This window comes from Panicum virgatum, chromosome 2N (assembly GCF_016808335.1).
Source record: "Panicum virgatum strain AP13 chromosome 2N, P.virgatum_v5, whole genome shotgun sequence".
Classification (NCBI taxonomy): domain Eukaryota; kingdom Viridiplantae; phylum Streptophyta; class Magnoliopsida; order Poales; family Poaceae; genus Panicum; species Panicum virgatum.
In genome coordinates this window covers 11580753-11601902 of record NC_053146.1, presented here as the reverse complement: position 1 = coordinate 11601902, position 21150 = coordinate 11580753, and the positions used below count along the sequence as shown (strand labels likewise).

At 44.7% G+C, this 21150-nt stretch overlaps 3 protein-coding genes and 1 non-coding gene across 7 annotated transcripts; all 4 read right to left on the bottom strand.

Annotated features, from left to right (window-relative positions):
* Positions 1-331: 331 nt before the first annotated feature.
* On the bottom strand, positions 332-470 carry LOC120663177. Its single transcript, XR_005670396.1, has one exon. It is a non-coding gene; the product is annotated as a small nucleolar RNA Z247 (small nucleolar RNA).
* Positions 471-2023: 1553 nt separating this feature from the next.
* On the bottom strand, positions 2024-4098 carry LOC120659740 (40S ribosomal protein S12-like). Of its 2 annotated transcripts, none has more exons than XM_039937967.1 (5): positions 3994-4098; positions 3866-3913; positions 2856-3147; positions 2484-2549; positions 2024-2390 (listed from the first exon to the last, which is right to left on the bottom strand). In XM_039937967.1, the coding sequence occupies exons 1-5, from the start codon at positions 4071-4073 to the stop codon at positions 2328-2330; spliced, it is 549 nt and encodes a 182-aa protein (XP_039793901.1). In that variant the 5' UTR covers positions 4074-4098; the 3' UTR covers positions 2024-2327. The 2 variants fall into 2 exon arrangements, with proteins under 2 accessions (XP_039793901.1, XP_039793902.1); XM_039937968.1 differs by having other exon boundaries at positions 2024-2387; positions 3994-4097.
* A 751-nt stretch (positions 4099-4849) lies between these two features.
* LOC120659736 (disease resistance protein PIK6-NP-like) lies at positions 4850-10239 on the bottom strand. Of its 2 annotated transcripts, none has more exons than XM_039937961.1 (4): positions 10025-10239; positions 8925-9812; positions 5690-7622; positions 4850-5114 (listed from the first exon to the last, which is right to left on the bottom strand). In XM_039937961.1, exons 2-3 carry the CDS (start codon positions 9743-9745, stop codon positions 5702-5704), a joined length of 2742 nt encoding a protein of 913 aa, XP_039793895.1. In that variant the 5' UTR covers positions 9746-9812; positions 10025-10239; the 3' UTR covers positions 4850-5114; positions 5690-5701. The 2 variants fall into 2 exon arrangements, with proteins under 2 accessions (XP_039793895.1, XP_039793894.1); XM_039937960.1 differs by having other exon boundaries at positions 10033-10239.
* A 3955-nt stretch (positions 10240-14194) lies between these two features.
* Positions 14195-20539, bottom strand: LOC120659741. 2 transcript variants are annotated; one of them, XM_039937970.1, is made up of 4 exons: positions 20171-20539; positions 19940-19994; positions 18899-18928; positions 18526-18862 (listed from the first exon to the last, which is right to left on the bottom strand). In XM_039937970.1, the coding sequence occupies exons 1-4, from the start codon at positions 20509-20511 to the stop codon at positions 18857-18859; spliced, it is 432 nt and encodes a 143-aa protein (XP_039793904.1). In that variant the 5' UTR covers positions 20512-20539; the 3' UTR covers positions 18526-18856. The 2 variants fall into 2 exon arrangements, with proteins under 2 accessions (XP_039793903.1, XP_039793904.1); XM_039937969.1 differs by lacking the exons at positions 18526-18862; positions 18899-18928 and adding an exon at positions 14195-14410.
* Positions 20540-21150: the final 611 nt, after the last annotated feature.

Here is a 21150-nt window from a genome sequence, read left to right as displayed (position 1 = left end):
CCATATCCGGTAGTAGCCGAACCCGCCGTCTTGGAGATCTGTTGTCCTTGGTAGGACTCATCATAGTGGTGCCAGCATTGCACGACTTCATGATTGGGTTTGCCGCAGATCTGGCAAAGGGGCTTGGTGGTGCTGGTGCTTCCTTGCTGCTGCTTGGGTCCTCCATTGCCGCGACCCCCACCATTGGCAGGGCCACAGTCGCCACGGCCACCACGACCACCACGACCACCACGACCACCACGGCCACGGGAACTCCCACGATCGCATGAAGCAGAATTGGCGGACGATTGGTAGCCGTTGTTGTGATTCTCCTGGAGTAACTCAAGTCTAGAGTCATAGGCAAGCATCTGAGAATAGAGTTCGCTCACCGAGATTGGAGTGGGCCTGCTCACGACAGATTGAACAAGCGGATTGTAGTCGAAGTCCAATCCGGCGAGGATCAGAGTCACCATCTCGTTGTCCTCGATGACCTTGCCAGCAGCTGCAAGTTCGTCACCGAGCTTCTTCATCTTGGAGAAGTATGCAGCGGCAGTCATACTGCCTTTCTTGCAGTTTGCAAGCTGCATGAGGAGATTGGTGATCCGGGCACGAGATTGTGCCGAGAACATCGTCTTCAACACTGCCCAGACGGACGCAGAAGTAGTGAGGGTCGCGACTTGGGCGAGGACGTCGGAAGTGAGCGAGTTGATGATGTACAACAGGAGTTGCTGATCCTGCGCCATCCACTTCGCATGCTCAGGGTTGGGGACGACTTCCTTGGTCTTGTCGTCCTTGACGACCTCCATGGTGGCACGCGGTGCTTGCAGCGTTCCATCTAGGATCGCCACAAGATTGGATCCTCTGATGGCCGGCATGACTTGAGCCTTCCAGAGGATGTAGTTTTCACGGGTTAGCTTCTCGGACACAGGAGCACCGAGAGGTGGAGGCGCACCCGTAGGGAAGGAGGATGACGCCATGGATGGATGGATTAGATGTGTTGTGGAAGATGGCTATGATTATACCATGTAAAAGTGGAAGGAACGAGGCTGCCTATCTTGGCTAGCTCTCGGTTACATGTTGATACTTATAGGGAACAATCGTTCCAAGATTACAGGGCAGGTAGTTGTCATCGACTTGATCTCCAAGCTATTGTTTACAACAACCTGAATCTATCTCTAAAGGAGATCAACGCCGTGTACAACTACCGGATAACAACAGACTGTTACAACCGAACTAATCTATTCAACTAACAAGGCTTACTGAAGGTTTGCAAGCTTCCTTCAGTACACATAAATTTTTTTTATCCTTAAGTCTGATTTGATTCTGCTAGGCTGTCGGAGCATGCTTTTTCTTGAACGGGCTGTCCGAGCATGCTACACAGAATGTGACAGCGGTGGACACAAACTAATACATGTTGAAGCGGTTTGAATCCAGAAAGGAAACATTTGATATGTACCAATTTTGTTAGACGGAGAATCACTTTTCTTGGCCCTGCGGATAGTAACCACTTCATCAGATCACCTGAATTGGATCTGCTACTGATAAATCTTTTTACAACGTTATCTGTTTTCCTCTGCTGTTTCCAAGCTCCAGTTTCCGGAAGCAACAGTTCAAACTTTAACCTGCTACGCAGCACAAAACAATATTCATAGCGGCTTTTGCAATGTGGTTTATGGTGAACTACAATCTAATTCCCAAAACCACATATTATGCCATCATTACCCAAAGCATACCAGGAAACTAGAAACTACACTCCATACGGAGCATACCACATACAGATTCATCAAGTTAAATGCAGCACAACCAAACCAGTGTCTTGTTTGGTTCACCCTAGCACACCTAGCACTAAACGAGAATCTTGCATGATGAAGTATTAAATGAAAATTATTTGCAAAACATTTTCACAGATGGATGCAACTTTGCGCGACGAATATAATGAGTCTAATTAATCTATGATTTGCTACAGTAATACTACAGTAACCATCCTGTAATTATACGGTTAAAGATCTCATTAGATTCATCTCGCGAAGTAGCACAGAGGTTGTGGAGTTAGTTTTGTAAATTATCTTTATTTAATACCACTAATTGATGGTCAAAGTTTGCTACAGTACCTAGCGCTACTAAACCAAACAGGACCAGTAACTGCAAGTGCACAACCCCAGAGTATAACCGGCAGACATCGACATCGATGGAAACATCCAAAGACAGCCTCAGCTCTTGACGATTTTCATTAAAACCGCATGGCAGCACCATAAACAAAAAAAAAAGATGTCCAAATTGCTTGTATCCTCTTGGCTCACTTAGCAAATTGTTCTAATCTCCTAGCAAGCCCCAGAACCATGCTGTATCTAGTGCGATTTGACGTACTCCTGCACTATGTTAAGGCCCTCAGATTCTTCACCATAGTCCTGCTAATCAAAACAAAGCAGCAAAACGTCATTTTCTTGCATATATGTAAACCAAAATAGTTACATGCAAAAGACAAGTAGGTGTCGATACGATACCTTGACAACGACACAGGAGCATCCTACAACCTTCCTTGCCTTCCCCTGAGAGTCAATCTTGCAAAGCTGCAAAGCACCATAGGTGAAGCTTGTTACAATCAAAGACTCACTCCACACGACAGAATGTAGTCGAAAAGCCATTACAAAGCATGATGGAGAATGGCATGCTAGAGAAAAATGAAGCTCAACTGAATGAAATAAAAATAAATTGCAAAACCATGACATTCACAAACATTAGTAAACTTTCCCCTGTCAACGGTAGGTGGGAGCTGTAATCCATAAAATGAATGCTGGAATGAACAATCCAGTAATATCATCTAGGCAGCAACAATAAAAGAAGCAAATGTTCTACGGAAGGAATTTCTAACTTACCCCAGCCCACTCGCCAAGAGTTTTAGCGCTAGGCACAGTGACCAGGTGAACATTGTGCCCGCCACACAGTGCCTTCACCAGCTTGACATAATCACGTTGGTCGCAGTCATCAGCAAGCACGCAAAGCTGAGCGGCATGCTTCTCAATGGCCTTGGCAGCCTCACGAAGACCCTTCACAAGCCCATCATGAGCACTTGACTTCTTCATCACAAGCTGCAGAGCAGTCATCAAGTCCATTGGATCCCCAAGAACTGGGGTAGATGCCTCAACTGCAGCTGGAGCCTCCTGATCCCTGCCAAATCAGAAAATTTTGGTGAGTTGATATCCACGAAAGGACCTGCTAAGCCACGACCCAAACAGCTAGTACCTGTTACTTAGGATGCTTAGGTTCTAATCAACAAGGAACAGGGAACAAGGCAAAAGGCAGCAAGAACTTAAATATAAGGTTTAAGTCATTCCTACAATTCTTTGTAGCGGTAGCGGGTTACTAATCTCATTTTCTCAAAACAACAAGATAACACACTCACCTCCAACTAATCAACCATGCAATCAGCCGGTAGTCAAAACCGCTCATTTCTTTAGTGCCAGCAACTGGAAGCTTTGAATTGAATAGTGAAGTGATTTATAATTATTCTTAGTACAAACTACAGCAAGCTAAGTACTTATCACCAAATATCCAATCATGAATTGTGAATAGTCTTGCAAGTAACATCAATGCGATTACACAGTTCTACCAATGCGATGATTGTGCACAAATTCAATCATTCACGGTTTGAACAGAGAACCTCTTTTCCTCCAATCAGTACAGTTGGCATAGACTGCAACTAATCTACCGAGCTACTACAACGAAACGAAACTCGAAGCAGGTACATCGCAGAAGACCGGTAACAGTTCAGAGCAAAGCATTTACAACGATCTAGCACCGAAGCAATCAGGAGCTATGACTTTAACCGTTCGCTAAACCAAGATTTAAGAAACAGGCAGCTACAAAGATTTCGTTCGGAACTTACGCCATCTTCCGCGGGTGTGAAGGGGACCCGGCGGCTGCGAAGGGAGATCTGGAGCAGGCAAGCAAAATGTCAGAAGCGATTAGCAAGAGACATGGGAGGAAGAAGCAGTGACAGGAGAGCGCTGTCACCTGGGAGAGGAGGGAGCCGCTAGGGTTTTCGGGTGGGGAGGAGAAGGTGTGGAGTTTATGGGCTCGATGAGGCGGGCCATTCTCGGGCTTTGTGGGCCTAATGTTTCTCTGGGCTTAGTTCACTTCATCATTCATTTTTTAGATTTAAGTTTTCATTCAATTAATACTACTTATACAAGCATATAGTTTCTTGTAGCAAATGGGAAATAAACTAATACAAATTCTGAGCTAGCATCCTAGCACTTTAATTTTTTAGGGTCTTTAAGGGAGGCTTCCTATTTTAAGAATTGCCAAAGATGAAACATTACGTCATCCGAATGGCATTTAAACTCCGCAATCCAGGGGCGGAGCCAGCTATATTCCTAGGTATTCCCAAAAATACACTACAAATCTGTCAATGTCTTATGTATATATATTTTGTACTGCAAAAAAATATTTTCTGAATAAATAAGCAGCTCGATGCCTCATCTTAACACTAATACATGTAATTATACGTTCTTTAGATGAATATACAACTGCAAGTTATCATCTTAAGTAATTTGATTGGATTAATATTTTTGAATAATATAAGGAATTAATGCTTGATGCATAACTACTGAATGTGATCCAATATATGTGGCTATGTGTCTTGAGGTAGATTAAATAATCCACGAGAACGAAATTTACTCTGGTTTATCTATCCAAGACCATGACCCTGAAGTTTCACTTTACTGGATGCCTAAACTCATTTGATATTCAAACCAAACTCGTTAAGTAAAAATAGTTACGGGTGATCTCACCTAATATAACATAGCCGCATATATTGGATCGCATTCAGTAGTTATGCAACAAGCATTAATTCCTTATTCCAAAAATATTAATCCAATCAAATAACTTAAGATCATTATTATGTGGATGAAATGTCCAAAATAGGTCACACTGATAATCCATCCTCAGCTACAATAAAAAACATACATGATGGTGGAAGTAATTATTCAAAACACATGAATAGTAATGAAGTTGAGTTGGTCGTCGAACACATCAATATGTTTCATAAAAAACGTAACACACTTAGCCCCAAACCCCGTAACAAGGTATGACTGTATGATGAGCGAAAAATCAGAAGCTGCTTCCCTTCCATCCTACAAAAGAAACAACAAGTATGAGAATGAAGTCATATGGAATATACTAACAAATGTAATATTTTCATTCTTCACCTATGTTAAACAGTCACATATATCATTGTACACGCACTGCAAGAAGCAGTAATTCAACGGTAATGTAGAACTTTTTACCCAGTCCCAGATAAAAGTGAAAAAATGATAACAAAGAAAACATTTGCAGTCGGCTTGACGGCCTTGACCACATGATTTGTTAACACAAGGAAAGTGACAAAACAACTGTTTGAATCGTGAGCGTAGTACTCCCCCTCCATTCCAAATTACAATTCATTTGACTTGTTTAAGCCCAAGTTTGACCACTCGTCTTTTTCAAAAATTTGTGTAAAGTATCACTTCTTTTGCTATGGCTTGCTTTATTAATTAAAGCTCTTCAAAAATAACTTAATTTCACTATATTTGCACAATTTTTTTGAACAAGATAAATAGTCAAACTTGGGGTAGAATAATTAGACGAATTATAATTTGGAACAGAGGAATGCCAGATAAGTTAATTACATTGTACCTCGATGCGGAGGAGTATGTCAGTCAGCTCATACCTTTAGTTGTTTTTACGAAAGGTTGAGCGATGGATGGTTTGGATGATTACTAATAGTCTTCCTAATATCATCGTGGGCTTCCCGCCCGCGTAACTCAATGATGACATGTCGGAGAGAAGGGAGGTTTTCAAATCCATAATTGAAGTTACTGGTCCGAAAATGCTCAATGGTCGATCTGGCATCAAAGCCAAGGCAAAGTCTTTCAAGCTTTCTCATAGCCCCAGGTTGAAACTTAAGGAACATCAGGGGACACCAAATCCGAAGTTCTGTTAGACATGGGAATGCAGATGGACTGCTGTGAATAACGAGCTTTTCCTGCTCACGCGGTGGGAGCAGTGCATGTATCCTGAGAAAGCGAAGAGATGGCAGCTCAGCAAGCTTGTCAAGGTGCTCAGGCTGTACACGCACACGCCATAGACAAATGGACAAGACAGTGAGATGGGAGAGCGATGGGTCAATCCACCTTGGGAATACTGTAAAGTGGGTACTGCACATGAAAATCCGGAGACCAGAAGGAACTTGTGCCATGGAATCCAGGGAGTAGAATAATGGAGTTCTTAGCACCAATACTTGTAATAAATTGGGGAGGCTCGTGGGACCCAATTTGTCTAAATTGCCTGTATCAGATTCATCCTCGATGACAAGCTTGAGGACCTTTAGCTCTCTCAGTTTAGCAATCTTTGTCATGGCGTGCAAAGTAGGGCATATGCCTACTAGCTCTTGCAGAGATTTCATATTCTCTAGAGTCATATCATCTGGTAGTTCTACTTCTTCAGCAAGTAGCCGGACCAGTTTTCCTAGTTTAGCGAAAGACATTGGCAATAGTATTACTGACTCGGCACCTCTGATGTCCAATGTCTCCAGAGACCCCAGCTTGCCAATGCTCTCGGGGAGCTTGCTAATTCTCAAACCCTGTAGCCGTAGAAACCTCAGTAGGTCCAACTTGCAGAGATCCTCTAGGTGATCGTTATCCAGACTAGAACAGTCATCTAGCTGCAGTACACGTAGAACACGAAATCTTGATAGGGCCGGTATTATCAAATGTGCACGGCCAAAGACATCAAGTGACCTCACTTTGGACAGCACATTTCTTTCATTTATTGAGGCATCGGCGTTGCTGCTGTTGTCGAGGGATAGCCGCCGGATAATCTCCCTGCGATGCAACGAAGATGCACCTGCTTGTTCACCATCATCTGACAACGAAGTGGTGACAAAGCCTTCTTCTGCTGACAACTTGACAATGAGGTCTAGCACCATGTCATGTATTCGGCAAGCAGTCACATCCATCTCTCCAAGCTCGTCAAAGGTATAGGCTTCTATGGGCTGTATCAAGCTTCTATTAATAAGCTCGTTAAAGTAACCCTCCCCTATCTCCTGCAAGCTTGACCCTGCAGGTGCAATGAAACCTTCTGCTATCCAGCTCCATACCAAAACATCCTTTCTAATCACCTGGTCCTCGGGATATTTGCTCAAAGACAACAAGCAAGTCTTCAAATGGAAAGGCAGATCATTGTAACTGAGGCTTAATATCGTGTTCATCGTGTCCACATGGGGGCTATTTTCAAGTCCAGAACCAATGGAATTATTCACCTTCTCCCATTCCACTGAGCACCTTGGTTTAGTAGCTAGTAAGCTTGCTGTGGTAATAATGGCTAATGGTACACCACAACATTTCTTTAAGATCTTTTTGGTGACACTGCTGAAATCAGAAGGGCAATCATCTGCAGACTCAAATATTCGCTTGTACAACAACTCCCTGGAGTCATCATTAGAAAGAGGTTTTAGTTCATAAATAGCACCACCAACATGTTCTGCAACAGCCTTATTGCGAGTGGTTATGATTATCTTGCTTCCACAATTACTATCCTGCAAAGCAAGTTTGATAGTATCCCACGGCAATTTTTTCCATAAATCATCAATCACGCACAAGCACCTGTTAAAGTAACAGCATGCACATGCATGTTAGTAAACCAAGTTGTAATTATGTGAAAGCCAAGACTGAAAATTTTTGGAAAATGAAATCTTACACGTCAAGTATTGAAAAGCATGCGATGGAATAAATAGCAAGGGGACTGCAAGATGCATGAATACATCCTCAGGCTCAGAAGGGTGGAAGATTTAATATTTACTACAAAAATGAATGGGAGAAAGTACATGTTTATTTGGTAATCAAGCAAATATACTGAATATATATAGCTAGCCGAAACCACAAACCAGGTATGCCCCTTCTCATAAGAGAATGAGCATTTTCGTTTACTTTCCGTGTTTTCTTAAATTAAATAAATATGACTACTGTTTTCTAATGATCATTAGCCTAGACGGCACAACACTCATAGTTTTTGGCCAAAGACCACGGTTTCAGTCCTACTACCCAAATTTAAAGAAATTCTGATAGATACTAAAAATGCAATGTAAATTTGCTATAGGGCATGTAAAATGAGATCGTTTTGCTGGAAGACACCGTTGGTCCCGTACTATACTAGGAGATATTCCCTCCATTTCAAAATATAGATCGTTTTAGCTTTTCTAGATTTATATAGTATTTGATACATACTTAGATATAATGTGTATTTAGATTCATAGTAAAATATATGAACCTAGAATAGCCAAATTGACCTATATTTTGGAGCGGAAGGAGAGTACTTAGTTTCGAGGCGCACAACTAATGGGTTGATCGGGGCTCACTAGTATGCAGATCCATGCCACACAAGTTCCATCAGTTCCAGTACCAAGCTGGGCCGGATGGGCAGAGCTAATCCTCGGCACCGTCACCACGTGCTGGGAAGGATGAGTGTGCCACGGCCACCGGCATGGGGCAAGGTGAGGCGGGACAAGCTGCCAATGCGGGTGGATGCGAGGAGGAGCACGGCTGCTAGCGTGGGGCGCAGGGGCGAGCTTCCTCCACTCAAACATTTTCGGACAATTTTACCTTACTTCTTATAAAGAAATATAAGCACATACTCCCTTCATTTTCAAATTACAAATCGTTTTGATGTTTCTACACACATAATTTTTACTATGTATGTAGATAAATTGTATACTAGATACATAACAAAATTTATGTATCTAGAAATGTTAAAAATACATGTAATTTGGAATGGAGGGAGTATTACGGTAGGCTACAGAAAACTACATGAAATTTGAAAAGACAGTTGGTGCATAATTTCTCACTCAATCAAAAGGAAAAAAGAGTTTACTTGTGACAATCAAAAGTCAGTATCGCATAGAAATGTACCTTCCATTCTTGAGGAATTCTATAATTTTGTCAATAAGCAACTTTATTTCCCATGATTCATCTATGTGGCCATACTTATTCTCATCAAGTTGGGCAAGAATATTCTTGAAAATCTTCTTTATATCAGGACTAAAGGACACGGAGACAAAAAAGTGGCAATCAAATTTTGCTTTAAGGTCCTGAAGCAATGCATTTGCAAGAGTTGTCTTCCCCAATCCTCCGAATCCAACAATAGAAATTATCTTTGGTTGCTGCAACGACGAACTGGCCTCATTCATAAGCCACTCGACTAGCTCATTCTTTGGCCTGCCAATGCCAACTAGCTCTGTTGCCTTTCTGTACATACCTTCTAGGCGAGGATCAATAGTCTCCACAATTGGCCTATTAGATACCTCATCAACCTTGTACCTTTTACGCCGCTCATTGACCATCTTGACCTGATGCATGATATCTTTGATAACGTTGTGGATCTGATGGTTGGTCACGGCCTTCTTGAACAAATTGATGGTCCTATCAATGAATCCCTTGATGCTGAATGCCATGGTAGGTTCATGCCCGATTCCCTGCAACATGAAGGTGTCGACGGCATCTTCAATGTCATAGGATAGCTCCCTGACATCGCTGGCCCAGATTTTGACCTGCACATCAAGTTTGTCAGGCGGCACCTCAGATACCTTGCGAAGGGCTGCAGTCATGCTTGTGAGCTCTTTCTCAAGTTCCTTGATTTCTCCCTTGACACCCTTCTGCAGGTTGTATTCACCCACCACCAGCTCACCAAGCTTGGGGAGCAGGGTGTTCATTGCCCCTGTGGCGATGTCCATCTTACCAGATCTTTCTGTGACGGCACACTTTTCTTACATATATTCTGCGGTTGGATTGTGCTGGCGCCTACGCAGGTAAAAAGCTGCCGTTAATTAGCGCTTGTGTTATGAATCAAGAACACAAAGGAGCACTCAGTTAACCCAGTAGGCACTAGCTAGCATGGTGAGAAATCTGATGAATACGGAAAATTTTGAACGCCATATGCAATAAATGGATAAATCAAGCTAGAACAAGCATGTCAGATAATCAAAGTATGTAACATGCCAGATCAATCTTACGTTCTCACCAAATCGATCCAACAACAAGCATGCGGTTGTGATGGAGGCGCGCGGACGCCACCGCGCGCAGCTGTGAACGCCTGCTCCGGCGCTCTGCAGCTAGCTAGCAGCTGGTGACCTCTGCCTCAGCGCACTGGCATGTTGAGAGACCAGATGATTTGAGGTCAATCTGGTCACCAAGTGTGAGGTGTGCCTGGTTTTAACTACGGCTTAGTGGGTGCTGGTGCTACTTTACGCGTAAAATGGGAAGTGAAGGGGTAACAGCATTTGTTTAAACTAGTGCAAGCGCGAGCTGCGCCTTTGCTTAGTGGGTGCTGCTTTATGAAAAAGAGAAGGCTGCTACAGTGTGGACGTGTGACCTCTTTTCAATGGTCTCTGTATTCCGGGAAGACGGACAATGGGAAAAGAAAAGGTATCATTTAAGATAGTTTATCTTGACAGTTTGTTGTGGAAATAGTTTTCCCGTGGTGAGATGTTTCGCTGAGCTTTCTGGTCCTAGCGGGCCTGATGCTTGTTGGGTAGCTTTAGTTCACTAAAAATATTTTGTTGTTTTTCTTCTCAACTTTTTTCTTGTTTCCCAGGACTAGGAAAGATGTACGTGCCTGTGGCACGTATTTAATTTTTCTTCCATCAAGCAATGATATTATTTATTTTCTTTTAAAAAATAATACACATCTTTTTTCCTTCTATAAAACAATGATGTCAATTAATATCCTTCCAAAACCATCAAGCTTTCTTCTAAAAATAATACACGTCTTTCTTTTCCTTCCATAAACAATGATGACAATTATTATCTTTCTAAAAGAAAAAATATCGTGAATTATGGGTCAATTTATGTGTAAAGAAAAGTATATGTGTGCTAAAGGAAAGTTCATAAAATATAAATTACACGAACTGAATGCCAGCAATTTGATGTTTTGATTCACCTCTATCACGATTGGCAAGTACTCCGATGACCATCATGAAGTTATTGCGGAGTTCACCATCAATGAGTTTGGCACCTATTGTTTGGTCAAAATCCGTTACAATGCGTAGGAATCTAATACGACTTTAAAAAAAAATACAATTTACATACCTAATACCCAAATCAATAATAATTCATAGAAAAATTTAAAATTCAAACTTAGAAATCCATAAGATATATCTCCCTTGTGAAGAACGGATCAAACGAACACCTCGGGATCGCAGGGCCGATAGAAGCAACAACCACGATCAAGCCGACTCGTGAACCATGTGGCATCTCAAGGGCATCAACCATGTTCTACTACTACTACCACCAAGAATTTTTGGAGTTAAAAGGAATGAGCCTGCACTATGTGTGACACATGAATGCTATTACCTGTATATATATATATGCACAGGGAGCCACCCGCATCAATGGCAAGTATTAGGATAGAAAACATGGTTGGCTAATCTGTTCCTTAATTGATGGGACAAATATTGGAAGGTTAACACAAATCCGACCTCTTATCCCTACATAGCCGGCCAATCCCTTGCTAGTATATTTCCTTAATTGATGAGGCAAATATTGAAAGGATGTCAAACATAAAAGGAAGGATAATCACCTCACAACCAAAAGGAAAGAAATAGAAAGATTTTAGGATGTCGAACAAGTTTTACCAAAATATCATTGTCGCCTGGTATACAAACAATGGAAAGTAATAAGTCTTACCAAAATATTATTGTCGCCTGGTATACAAATAATGGAAAGTAATAAGTGGGTACAAAGGTGGGTAGGTAAAAGTGTTTGGTGTAAAAAATATTAGGATTTTGGTGGAAACATTTTCCTTCTATCAATTTCATGGGTCTACACCCTCTTTCGTCAAACCTTTGGGCTGACAAGTGGGACCTCCGTGAGGGGTACGGTGGGCCTAATCTTGGTGAGAAAGAGTTTCAATTGTTTCAACTTTTATAGTATAGATACATATTGCAAGGGACTTCCCATCTGTATCATGTATACTCTACTACTAATTTCTTCGGATGCAAATGAAAACTTGACATGTACATTAGTACATAATAGTCCCGACTCCCATTGGACCCGGGACCAATGAGAGCATTACTTCCGAGTCCAACTAGGCGGGTCCGTAGGGGGGGAGGGGGGCAGAGGCCTTTAGTCCCCATTGCAGTCACCAATGAGGACCTAAAGACACTCTTTTATCTTGGTTGGTGGCTCCAACAGAGACTAAAGGCTACTTAGTCCATTGGTTCTAGTTGAAGCTACCAACCAGAACAAATGAGGATCCTTTAGCCTCGGTTGGTGGCTCCAACTGGGACGAAAGGTCTGTGACCCCTTATCCCTTTCCTCCTCCCCTGCCCGAGCCATTCAACTCCTTTGTGCAAGGGACTTCCCATCTGTATCATGTATACTCTACTACTAATTTCTTCGGATGCAAATGAAAACTTGACATGTACATTAGTACATAATAGTCCCGGCTGCCATTGGACCCGGGACCAATGAGAGCATTACTTCCGAGTCCAACAACTAGGCGGGTCCGTAGGGGGGGGGCAGAGGCCTTTAGTCCCCATTGTAGTCACCAATGAGGACCTAAAGACACTCTTTTGTCCCGGTGGGTGGCTCCAATAGAGACTAAAGGCTCCTTAGTCCATTGGTTCCAGTTGAAGCTACCAACCAGAACAAATGAGGATCCTTTAGCCTCGGTTGGTGGCTCCAACTGGGACGAAAAGTCCGTGACCCCTTATCCCTTTCCTCCTCCCCTGCCCGAGCCATTCAACTCCTTTGTTCTTGCTGTTCTTGACTCGGGTTGGGGAAGTTCATGCTCATTTTTCCCATAATTTGTGAAGGCTTTTGATTCCCCGTCCATCCAATAGTTCTAAATGTTAGAAACTTTATCCTCTCATCTTACATTGTTACTGTAGCTCATTTCACGGTTTAGAAATAGAGAAATTTGAGGGGATTGGGAAAATATTGGTGGTTTTTTTTATTTACACACCATTTGAGCTCAAATTTACTTAAGGTTTGCATACTTAGATGTGATTTACTTGTATTAGGTGGTCAAAATGACTATATGGAGTAGAATATTTTTTTTAAAGTGGGGTGTGTGTGTGTATGGATATGAAAATATGTGAATATTATTTACTATTTAGAAAAAATATGGAAATGAAAATGAGTGGATTTGAATGTGAAACTGTAGTTCTTTTTTTCATTTCAATATTAATTGTGAATGTTAGCGGACCGTCTGCCCTTTAAGACTTTCAGACATCCTAATGCCTGCACGAAGTTGTCCGTGCGGGCATTTGGATGTCCGAACATCTTAAACGGCGGTCGGTCCACCCATGTATAGCGGACGGTCAGTTGGTAGTTCTTTTCGTGGTTTGTAAGGGCGGGTAAATTGTTTAATTTAAAATAGTTTAATTTATTTGAAAGTAAACAATTTTTCAGAATAAATTGGAAAAATATTTGTAGGAGTGGATGGGTGGATTGACCGCCCCTACAAATCAGCCAGAATAAATTGAAAAAATATTTGTACGGGCGGGCAGGTGGGTTGACCGCGCCTACAAAGTTGATTTGTAGGGCCGGCCTACCCCCTACAAATGGACGCATTTTCAAGGGCTCGTGGGCTCGGGGGGGGGGGGGGGGGAGGGGGGTAGATATTGATTTTAGGATCGGCTCCGTTGCTACAGTGCGCCATTTTCATTTGTAGGAACGGGTGCAAAATTGATCCACCTCTAAAAAATCGGAGCGTTGCTGCAGATTATTTTTGTAGTAGTGTATCGAGCTACTACAATCATATGAAACTCAGAGCAGGTATACATCGCAGAAGACCGGCAACAGTTTAGGGCAAAACATTTACAATGATCTAGCACCGAAGCAATCAGGAGTATAACTTCGACCATTCGTGAAACCAAGATTTAAGAAACGGGCTGCTACAAAGATTTCCATGGGAAACTTACGGCATCATCGACGCTGTGATCATTAATTCTGTTTTGTTCATGCATCCATCCAGACCCAGTGCGCGGTCTGGGTCTCTGGGATATCAATCCAGAGCAAATTTATCCCCTTTTATTATTTAAGCATCCTCAAGAATCAAGATGCACTGATACTTGTTGGGTGACAACCTGTAGTTATGTATCTAACATTAATTCCTTACAAAAAATGATTGACTCAGACTCTCACTCAATCCTACAAATAACTTAAGGTACGGTATGTGATGAAATGTTCAAAATAGATCACACCCATAATCCATCCTCAATTACAAAACAAAAACGTACATGATGTAATTATTTGAAAGACGTAATGAATAGTCATAAAAGTATTTGAGTTTGACATGAATGTAGCAATAGCTTTCATGGAAAATGGAACACACTTAGTCTCTAACCCTGTAACAAGCATATGACGAGCGACAAATCCAATAAGCTGCTTCCATCCTATACAAAGAAACAACAAGAATTAGAATAAAGCCTTAATGTAATGTAATTGTTTCATACTTCCACTATGTTAAACAACTGTAACACAAAGAAAAGATTTGCAGCAGGCTTGACAACATGTTTTCTTGGCGCAAAAAATAAATGAAGTGACAAAACAACGGTTTGAATCACAAACAAAATACTGCACGGCGATACGGCTGATATAAGGCACACTAAAGCATAGAAACAAAGATTAATTCAAGTACAGAATTTGACAATCTGGGTTAGAACATAATCTAAACTTTAAAGAAAATGGTAGAGTTTCACTGTTGGTGCAAGATATCCTTCCGGGCGAAGAGATATCACAACAACCCGGTTCGTCGAGGGCGAAGCCTCGAGGGTGAACGACACTTAGCCCAATGGCACGAAAATCAAAGCACAGGCAATAAATCTTTGTATTCAATGTCCCATCACGGGCAGTTACACGGGTATTTATAGCCGGCGGCTCAACTACCTGCCAGTGTGAAATCCCCGTAATGTCCTCTAATTGCTACGATCTGGGAATATTCTGTGGGCATTAAGGTAACATTACAACAATGGTCACTGCAGTGGATTATATCTGGACTGGCAAGTGGACCTCCCCGTAGCTCTGAGACCTTCACTGTAACGTTTCCCGCCGGACCTTCGGACCCGGCCTCTGCCGTCCGATTTATCCGTTCCTCCTTTGGACGTGCGCCTTCGACTGCGGGCCTTCACCCGCAGGCCTTCGCCGCCTAGACTTCGTCCGATTCGTCCCACACCACGACCCCCGGAGGGTCAGCCTTTGAAAACTCAGGGCTTCGCTCGAGGACCTTCGCTGACGATGCTTCACTCCCCGACCTTCGCACCTCGGCGCCGCGCGATCATCGTCCTCGGCTTTGTGTCTTCTGGCGCCACGCCTTCGCTCGTCCTCCGAAGGTGGCTCCCCCAACAATAGCCCCTCGAGGCTGCGAGTGCTCCTTGGAGGACCCGGAGCTTCGACAATCTGGCGCGTGGAATGCCACCTCAAGCGCCACCCTTCGGGCGGGCGAGCGTGCGAGGGCGACCGAAATTCCTGCAGTGCCAAAAAAAAAAGATAAAAGAAGAAGAAACGTCCCAGGCTTGGCGTGGGCACGGTTATACTTCGAGAATTGATACTTTTCTCGGGAAATTTTTTTAAAAAACAAAAAACAACAATTTAATCGACGAGGTGGTTGGGCTTCTTGGCGAAAAGATGGTGATGCCCCTGAGTCGCTTTGACTTTCTTCACGCATGGGCAGGAGCACAACTGACTTTGCACCTAGACGTGATGCGCTTCTCGGGGCGCCTGAGTGGAGCGGCCTGCACTATATAAGCCTGCGGGGGGGGGATTAGAACCCTACGCTTTCTGCATTCTCCAGCTGCCATTCTTCTTCGGGACCATGACCACATTGGCTAGCCACTCTGGGTATTGCACTTCGCGAATGACTCCCGCATCGAGCACTTTTTGGACTTCGCCTTGGACTGCTTTCTTCCGGTCTTCCGGACTTCACAAATGACTCCCGCATCGTGGTTTGACCTTCGGGTCCACCCTCAGAGAGTGTTCCATGTTTTCTCTGCTGACCCCTCGCAGGTCCAAAGATGACCATGCGAAGAAATCCTGATTGTTCCTCAGAAATTGGATTAATCTTGCCTCCTCAGCTTCTTTGAGGCCCTTCCTGATTGTTACTACGCGATCAGGGACATCTTCGCAGAGTGGTACCTTCTTCGTGTATTCGCCCGGCTTGACCCCCTCTGCCTTATGCGCTTGCTCGAATTTGGAGGGCTTCGACTCCTCCTCTTCTTCGGTGTCTGCGGCTTCGATTGCGTGCATGTTTTTCGTCGCACATGCCGCATTGTCTTCGCACCTCCTCGCCTCCTCCTGGTTGCCGAGGATTGTGATGACTCCTCCGGCCGTTGGCATCTTCATGCAGAGGTATGCCTGATTGATGACTGCCGCGAACTTGATGATGGTGTTGCGGCCGAAGATGGCATTGTATGGGTAAGTGATGTCTACAACATCGAAGGTTATAAGCTCTGTTCTCTGTGTGTTCCCTCCGCCAAAGGTCACATTGAGTTCAATTTTTCTGAGGGCCTCGATTTTCTTCCCTCCGAAGCCAATGAGAGGGTACTAAGATTTGTGCAGGCTTTGCTCTGTTAGCCCCATTTTGATGAATGTCTGCGGAGCTGCCATTGTCGATGAGAATCCGGCCGACATCATTTCCGACAAAGTGCACGGAGTTCTTGCCGATGTTGGCACGAATGACGAGGATATCATTATGGGGGTAATGTTGAAGCCTGAGGTCGGCTTCGGAGAAGGTGATTGGAACATGGGACCAAGGTGTGCGGAAGTGTTTGCCTTCGCATATATGCGAGACCGTGCGGAGGTATTCTTTCCTCTGCCTCTTTGTCTCATGTACAGGCTCGTTTGATCCGCCAGAGATGACATTGATAACATTTACCATGCCTCTAACGGGATCGTTGGCTCTTTCTGGGACTGTGCCGGGTTCTAGCTTTGGTGGTGGTGGAAGGTAGGTGGGGGCTTCTGGTGTGGGTGGTTGCTGCCACGCTTACTGTGGCGCCGAAGGGGTGGGTGCTTGTGGGATCTGGGGTGCCGAAGGGGCTGGGAGGGCTGGAGGTGTGTATGCGGGGTTGTAATGGAAGTGGGGAAGGATGGTGAGAGTGTTGGATACGCCGAAGTCCAGTGGGGTTGTCGCGGGGGCTGCCACTAGGTAGTTGGGGGCAGACCTCGCGGCTGGTTGTTGTGGGTGGTGTAGTTGACAGGCTTCGGCGGCTGGGTGTTAGTGCTTCGGTCGAATTCTTCTTTCTTCTCCTTGACGAGGGGGCAATTGCTCGTCCAATGCCCCTTGTCCCTGTCGTGAATGCAGCAGTAGGGGACTTTCTGCCTTCGGCCGGTGTTGTCTCCGCGGCCGCAGTTGGGGTTGCTTTGATCGCTCCTCCCTCCTCTGTTGTTTTGAGGACGGGAGTCACACGCTTCATCGCCGGAGACCGTGTTCACGACCTTCGAGGTCTTCGCTTGCTCAGCTTGGTGCGGCCTCGATCGGTCGTGGTTGTGCGCCCTCTGCGCGTTTATCCCTTCTAGTCTTCGCTGTTTGCCCTTGTTTGAGATGCAATATTCTTGCATTATCTTGAAGAACCTGTTGAGGGTCTTTTGCTTGCGGCGTTCGAGGAACTATGCGCACGGGCCGAGGCTTAAACCCGCAACCGTGGTGTCGATGATGATCTTCTCTGCCATGTCTGGAGCCCTCATGCGAAGCCTGACGAGGCGGTGAAGGTACTCTTGCAAGGTGGAGCCTTCTTGCTTCAAGTTATGGAAGTCACACGAGTTGACTTTGTCTGGCTTCGGCGTTCGAAACGCAGCAGACAACTCTGTGTGGAGCTTGTCCCAGGCGCGAATGTGGCTGTTTGGAAGGTTGGAGTTCCAATGCTGTGCGAAGTCCCTCAAGGAGAGGACGAGGGCTCTCCGTCAGCGAGGTCGTCGACGGAAGTGTCTTCGCTGTTGTCTTCGCAGTTGTTGGTCGTGACGAAGGCGTCGTTTGCCGAAGGCCGAGCCTCCGTCGAAGCCTTCGCCTCTGTCGAAGCGCCGGTGTTGGTTTTTTTCTTCGCCGCCATGTGGTCGCGTCAGAACGAACTGCGGGTGGGTACCAAAACTGTTGGTGTAAGATATCCTTCAGGGCGAAGGGATATCACAACAGCCCTATTCGTTGAGAGCGAAGCCTCGAGGGTGAAACGACACTTAGCCTAATGGCATGAAAATCAAAGCACGGGCAATAAATCTTTGTATTCAATGTCCCATCACGGGTGGTTACATGGGTATTTATAGCCGGCGGCTCAACTACCCGCCGGTGTGAAATTGCCGTAATGTCCTCTAACTGCTACGATCTGGGAATATTATGTGGGCATTAAGGTAACATTACAACAATGGTCACGACAGTGGATTACAGCTGGACTGGCAAGTGGAGCTCCCCGTAGCTCTGAGACCTTCGCTGTAACGTTTCCCGACGGACCTTCGGGCTCGGCCTCCGCCGTCCGAGTTATCCGTTCCTCCTTTGTACGTGCGCCTTCGACTGCGGGCCTTCGCCCGCGGGCCTTCACCGCCTGGACTTTGTCCGATTCGTCCCGCACCGCGACCCCCCGAGGGTCAGCCTTCGAAAACTCAGGGCTTCGCTCGAGGACCTTCGCTGACAATGCTTCGCTCCCCGACCTTCGCACCTCGGCGCCACGCGATCATCGTCCTCGGGCTTCGGGTCTTCAGGCGCCATGCCTTCGCTCGTCCTCCGAAGGTGGCTCCCCCAACATTCACGAGAACATAGGAAAGTAAATTTATGCTTTCCAGATCTTTGTAGTGTTGTTACTTTTGCTGAGATTGGAATGACTCTAATCATATATTGGAACAATTTTGTAAAACCCCTAAACCTTGATTGGAGGAACAATTTTGTAAAACCCCTAAACCTTGATTGGAGCCAAATCCGCCAGGTATTCCTGTCCAGATGTTACAATGTCCAATTTCAACATGATTTGTCAAGGTGTTCACTAATTCTGTAGCACTCCAAGTGATTGAACCACACATCGAAAAAAACACCATCATGGTTCCTGAAACTAACAGTAGCTAGAAAAGTACCCACTAAAAATTTGACTACCTAGAATAACCATATACAGATATAGCTAGAAGAACTGTAACTTTTAGTTTCAACAATGTGTATATTTTGCTGCTTAAATAACATCCGATGTTATTGGTGTTACTAGAAAACCAGTCAACAACTTATTTTAAAGTGTTTCATGTATCTGGGAGGATTCTATAATGAGCTGAGCTCAGAATTTGACAAAATACAAGTAGATCAGAGGGCCTCAAGCCCAACAACTCGTGTTTTACATCATCCATACATGTAAATTAGATTGAGAAAAAGAACACAGACAAGAGGGCTTGTAGAAGCAGCTGTAAAACTTTAACAGACCAGATTCTAGTATGCTCATGTACTCTGTCTGTATACTCATGTACTCTATGTTACAGTAGCAAATTTCAACATGATTTGTCAAGCTGTTCACTAATTGTGTGGCCCTCCAAGAGATTGAACCACACATCAAAAAAGACACCATCAGAATATAAAAAGAAAAAGAATCATATTTCCCTTTCCTTAACAACAATTTGACACTACATGCCACATCTCAAAAGCAATGGCGTATTGTCCAGCGACCTATGGATCTAAAGAAAACAAAAGTTTTTGAGCATTGATGAGTACATGTGAACCAGGGGCGAAGCTGCGCTTTGCTGTTGGGGTCGCCGGACCCCGACGAAATCCGTCAACTCAAAGGAAAAAAATACTGTTCAGCACTGTTCATACACGTGTTTGACCCCGGTATTTAACAGGGCCGACCCCGGTGGTTCCAGGTTCTGGCTTCGCCCCTGATGTGAACCTCGTTTAGTTCTCTCTACAATCTGATGAATCAACACTAAAGGGACAAGCATATATAGAACAGGCAGCACCCACTTACCTCTGGTATGCCCCCGCTTGAATCCCGGTTTGCGATTCCTCTGCTTGCCTGATAGCTGCAGCGTCAAATTTCCCAAGGCAGGGAATGAGATCTCTGGGCTCCGCGGCCGGCCTCCCTCGGTACGCCGCCGGCCACCCACGAAGAATAAGAACTCATGACCTTAAGAACAAAAACCCTAGGGAGCAGGCGCGAGGGGGAGAAGAAGGAAGGAAGTGGAGGTTCACGTGTTACCAGTGAGAATGAAGGCAGTGGAGAGGGTGGTCGCCGTTGGTGCCATGCCGCGCCGCTGCGCCGTATCCTCTCACCCTCGCTCGCGTCGGGCAGGATTTGATCCGTAGGGTGGGATGACAGGATGCGTTCCAGGCTGACCTGGCTTCGATACGGGCCACATCATTCCACCTGGAATGGGCCTTGGCCTTAGTGTCACTAGGCAGCAGATTCGTTGGTGTATCCACCCAGGCACCCAATGCTGAAATTGCAGTCGCCCGTGATGGTCGATTTTTCACCCACTCCACGCTTGCGGCCCCACCCATTCCATGCACGCGCCCCTCCCTTCTTTTCTCTTTCTTCATTCTCTCTCTGGATCTGACTCTCTTGGGAGCTTTGCACCCCCCCCCCCAACCCAAGGCGAGCGGTGGCGGCGGAGCGGACAGAGGGGAGCGGCGTGGCGGCGGGCTCCGCTAGCAGCGGCGGTGGAGCAGACGGAGGGGAGTGGTGCAGCAAGAAGGCGTGGCGGCGGGCTCCGTGCCCACAGGGAGCAGCGCGGCGGGGAGGCGCGCCGCCGGCGGGGGAGGCCCGGCGCGGCGGCGCGCCATCCAGGTCAGTGGAATTTTTTCTCTTTTTTCAAAAATTTTTTACAATTTTTTTCCATCTGATTTTCTCTTTTTTTATTCAAAAATTTTTTACCCGAGTTTTTTTGGTTTTTGTGGATGCAAAAGTTTTTTTTACCCTGAGTTTTTTCTGTTTTGGATGAAAATTTTTCTTCAAATTTTTATCTCAAAACTTCTCTGCAAAAGTTTTTTTTATCCTGAGTGTTTTAGTTTTGGATGATAAAAATTTTCTTCAAATTTTTATCTCAAAACTTTCCTGTCAAATTTTTTATCAAATTTTTTTCCCTTTCTCTGAAAAATATTTAGCAGAAAACAACAAAAAACATACTAAAAAAGAAAATATATAACGTTGTCTGAGAATCGATCATATGGACGCCAACT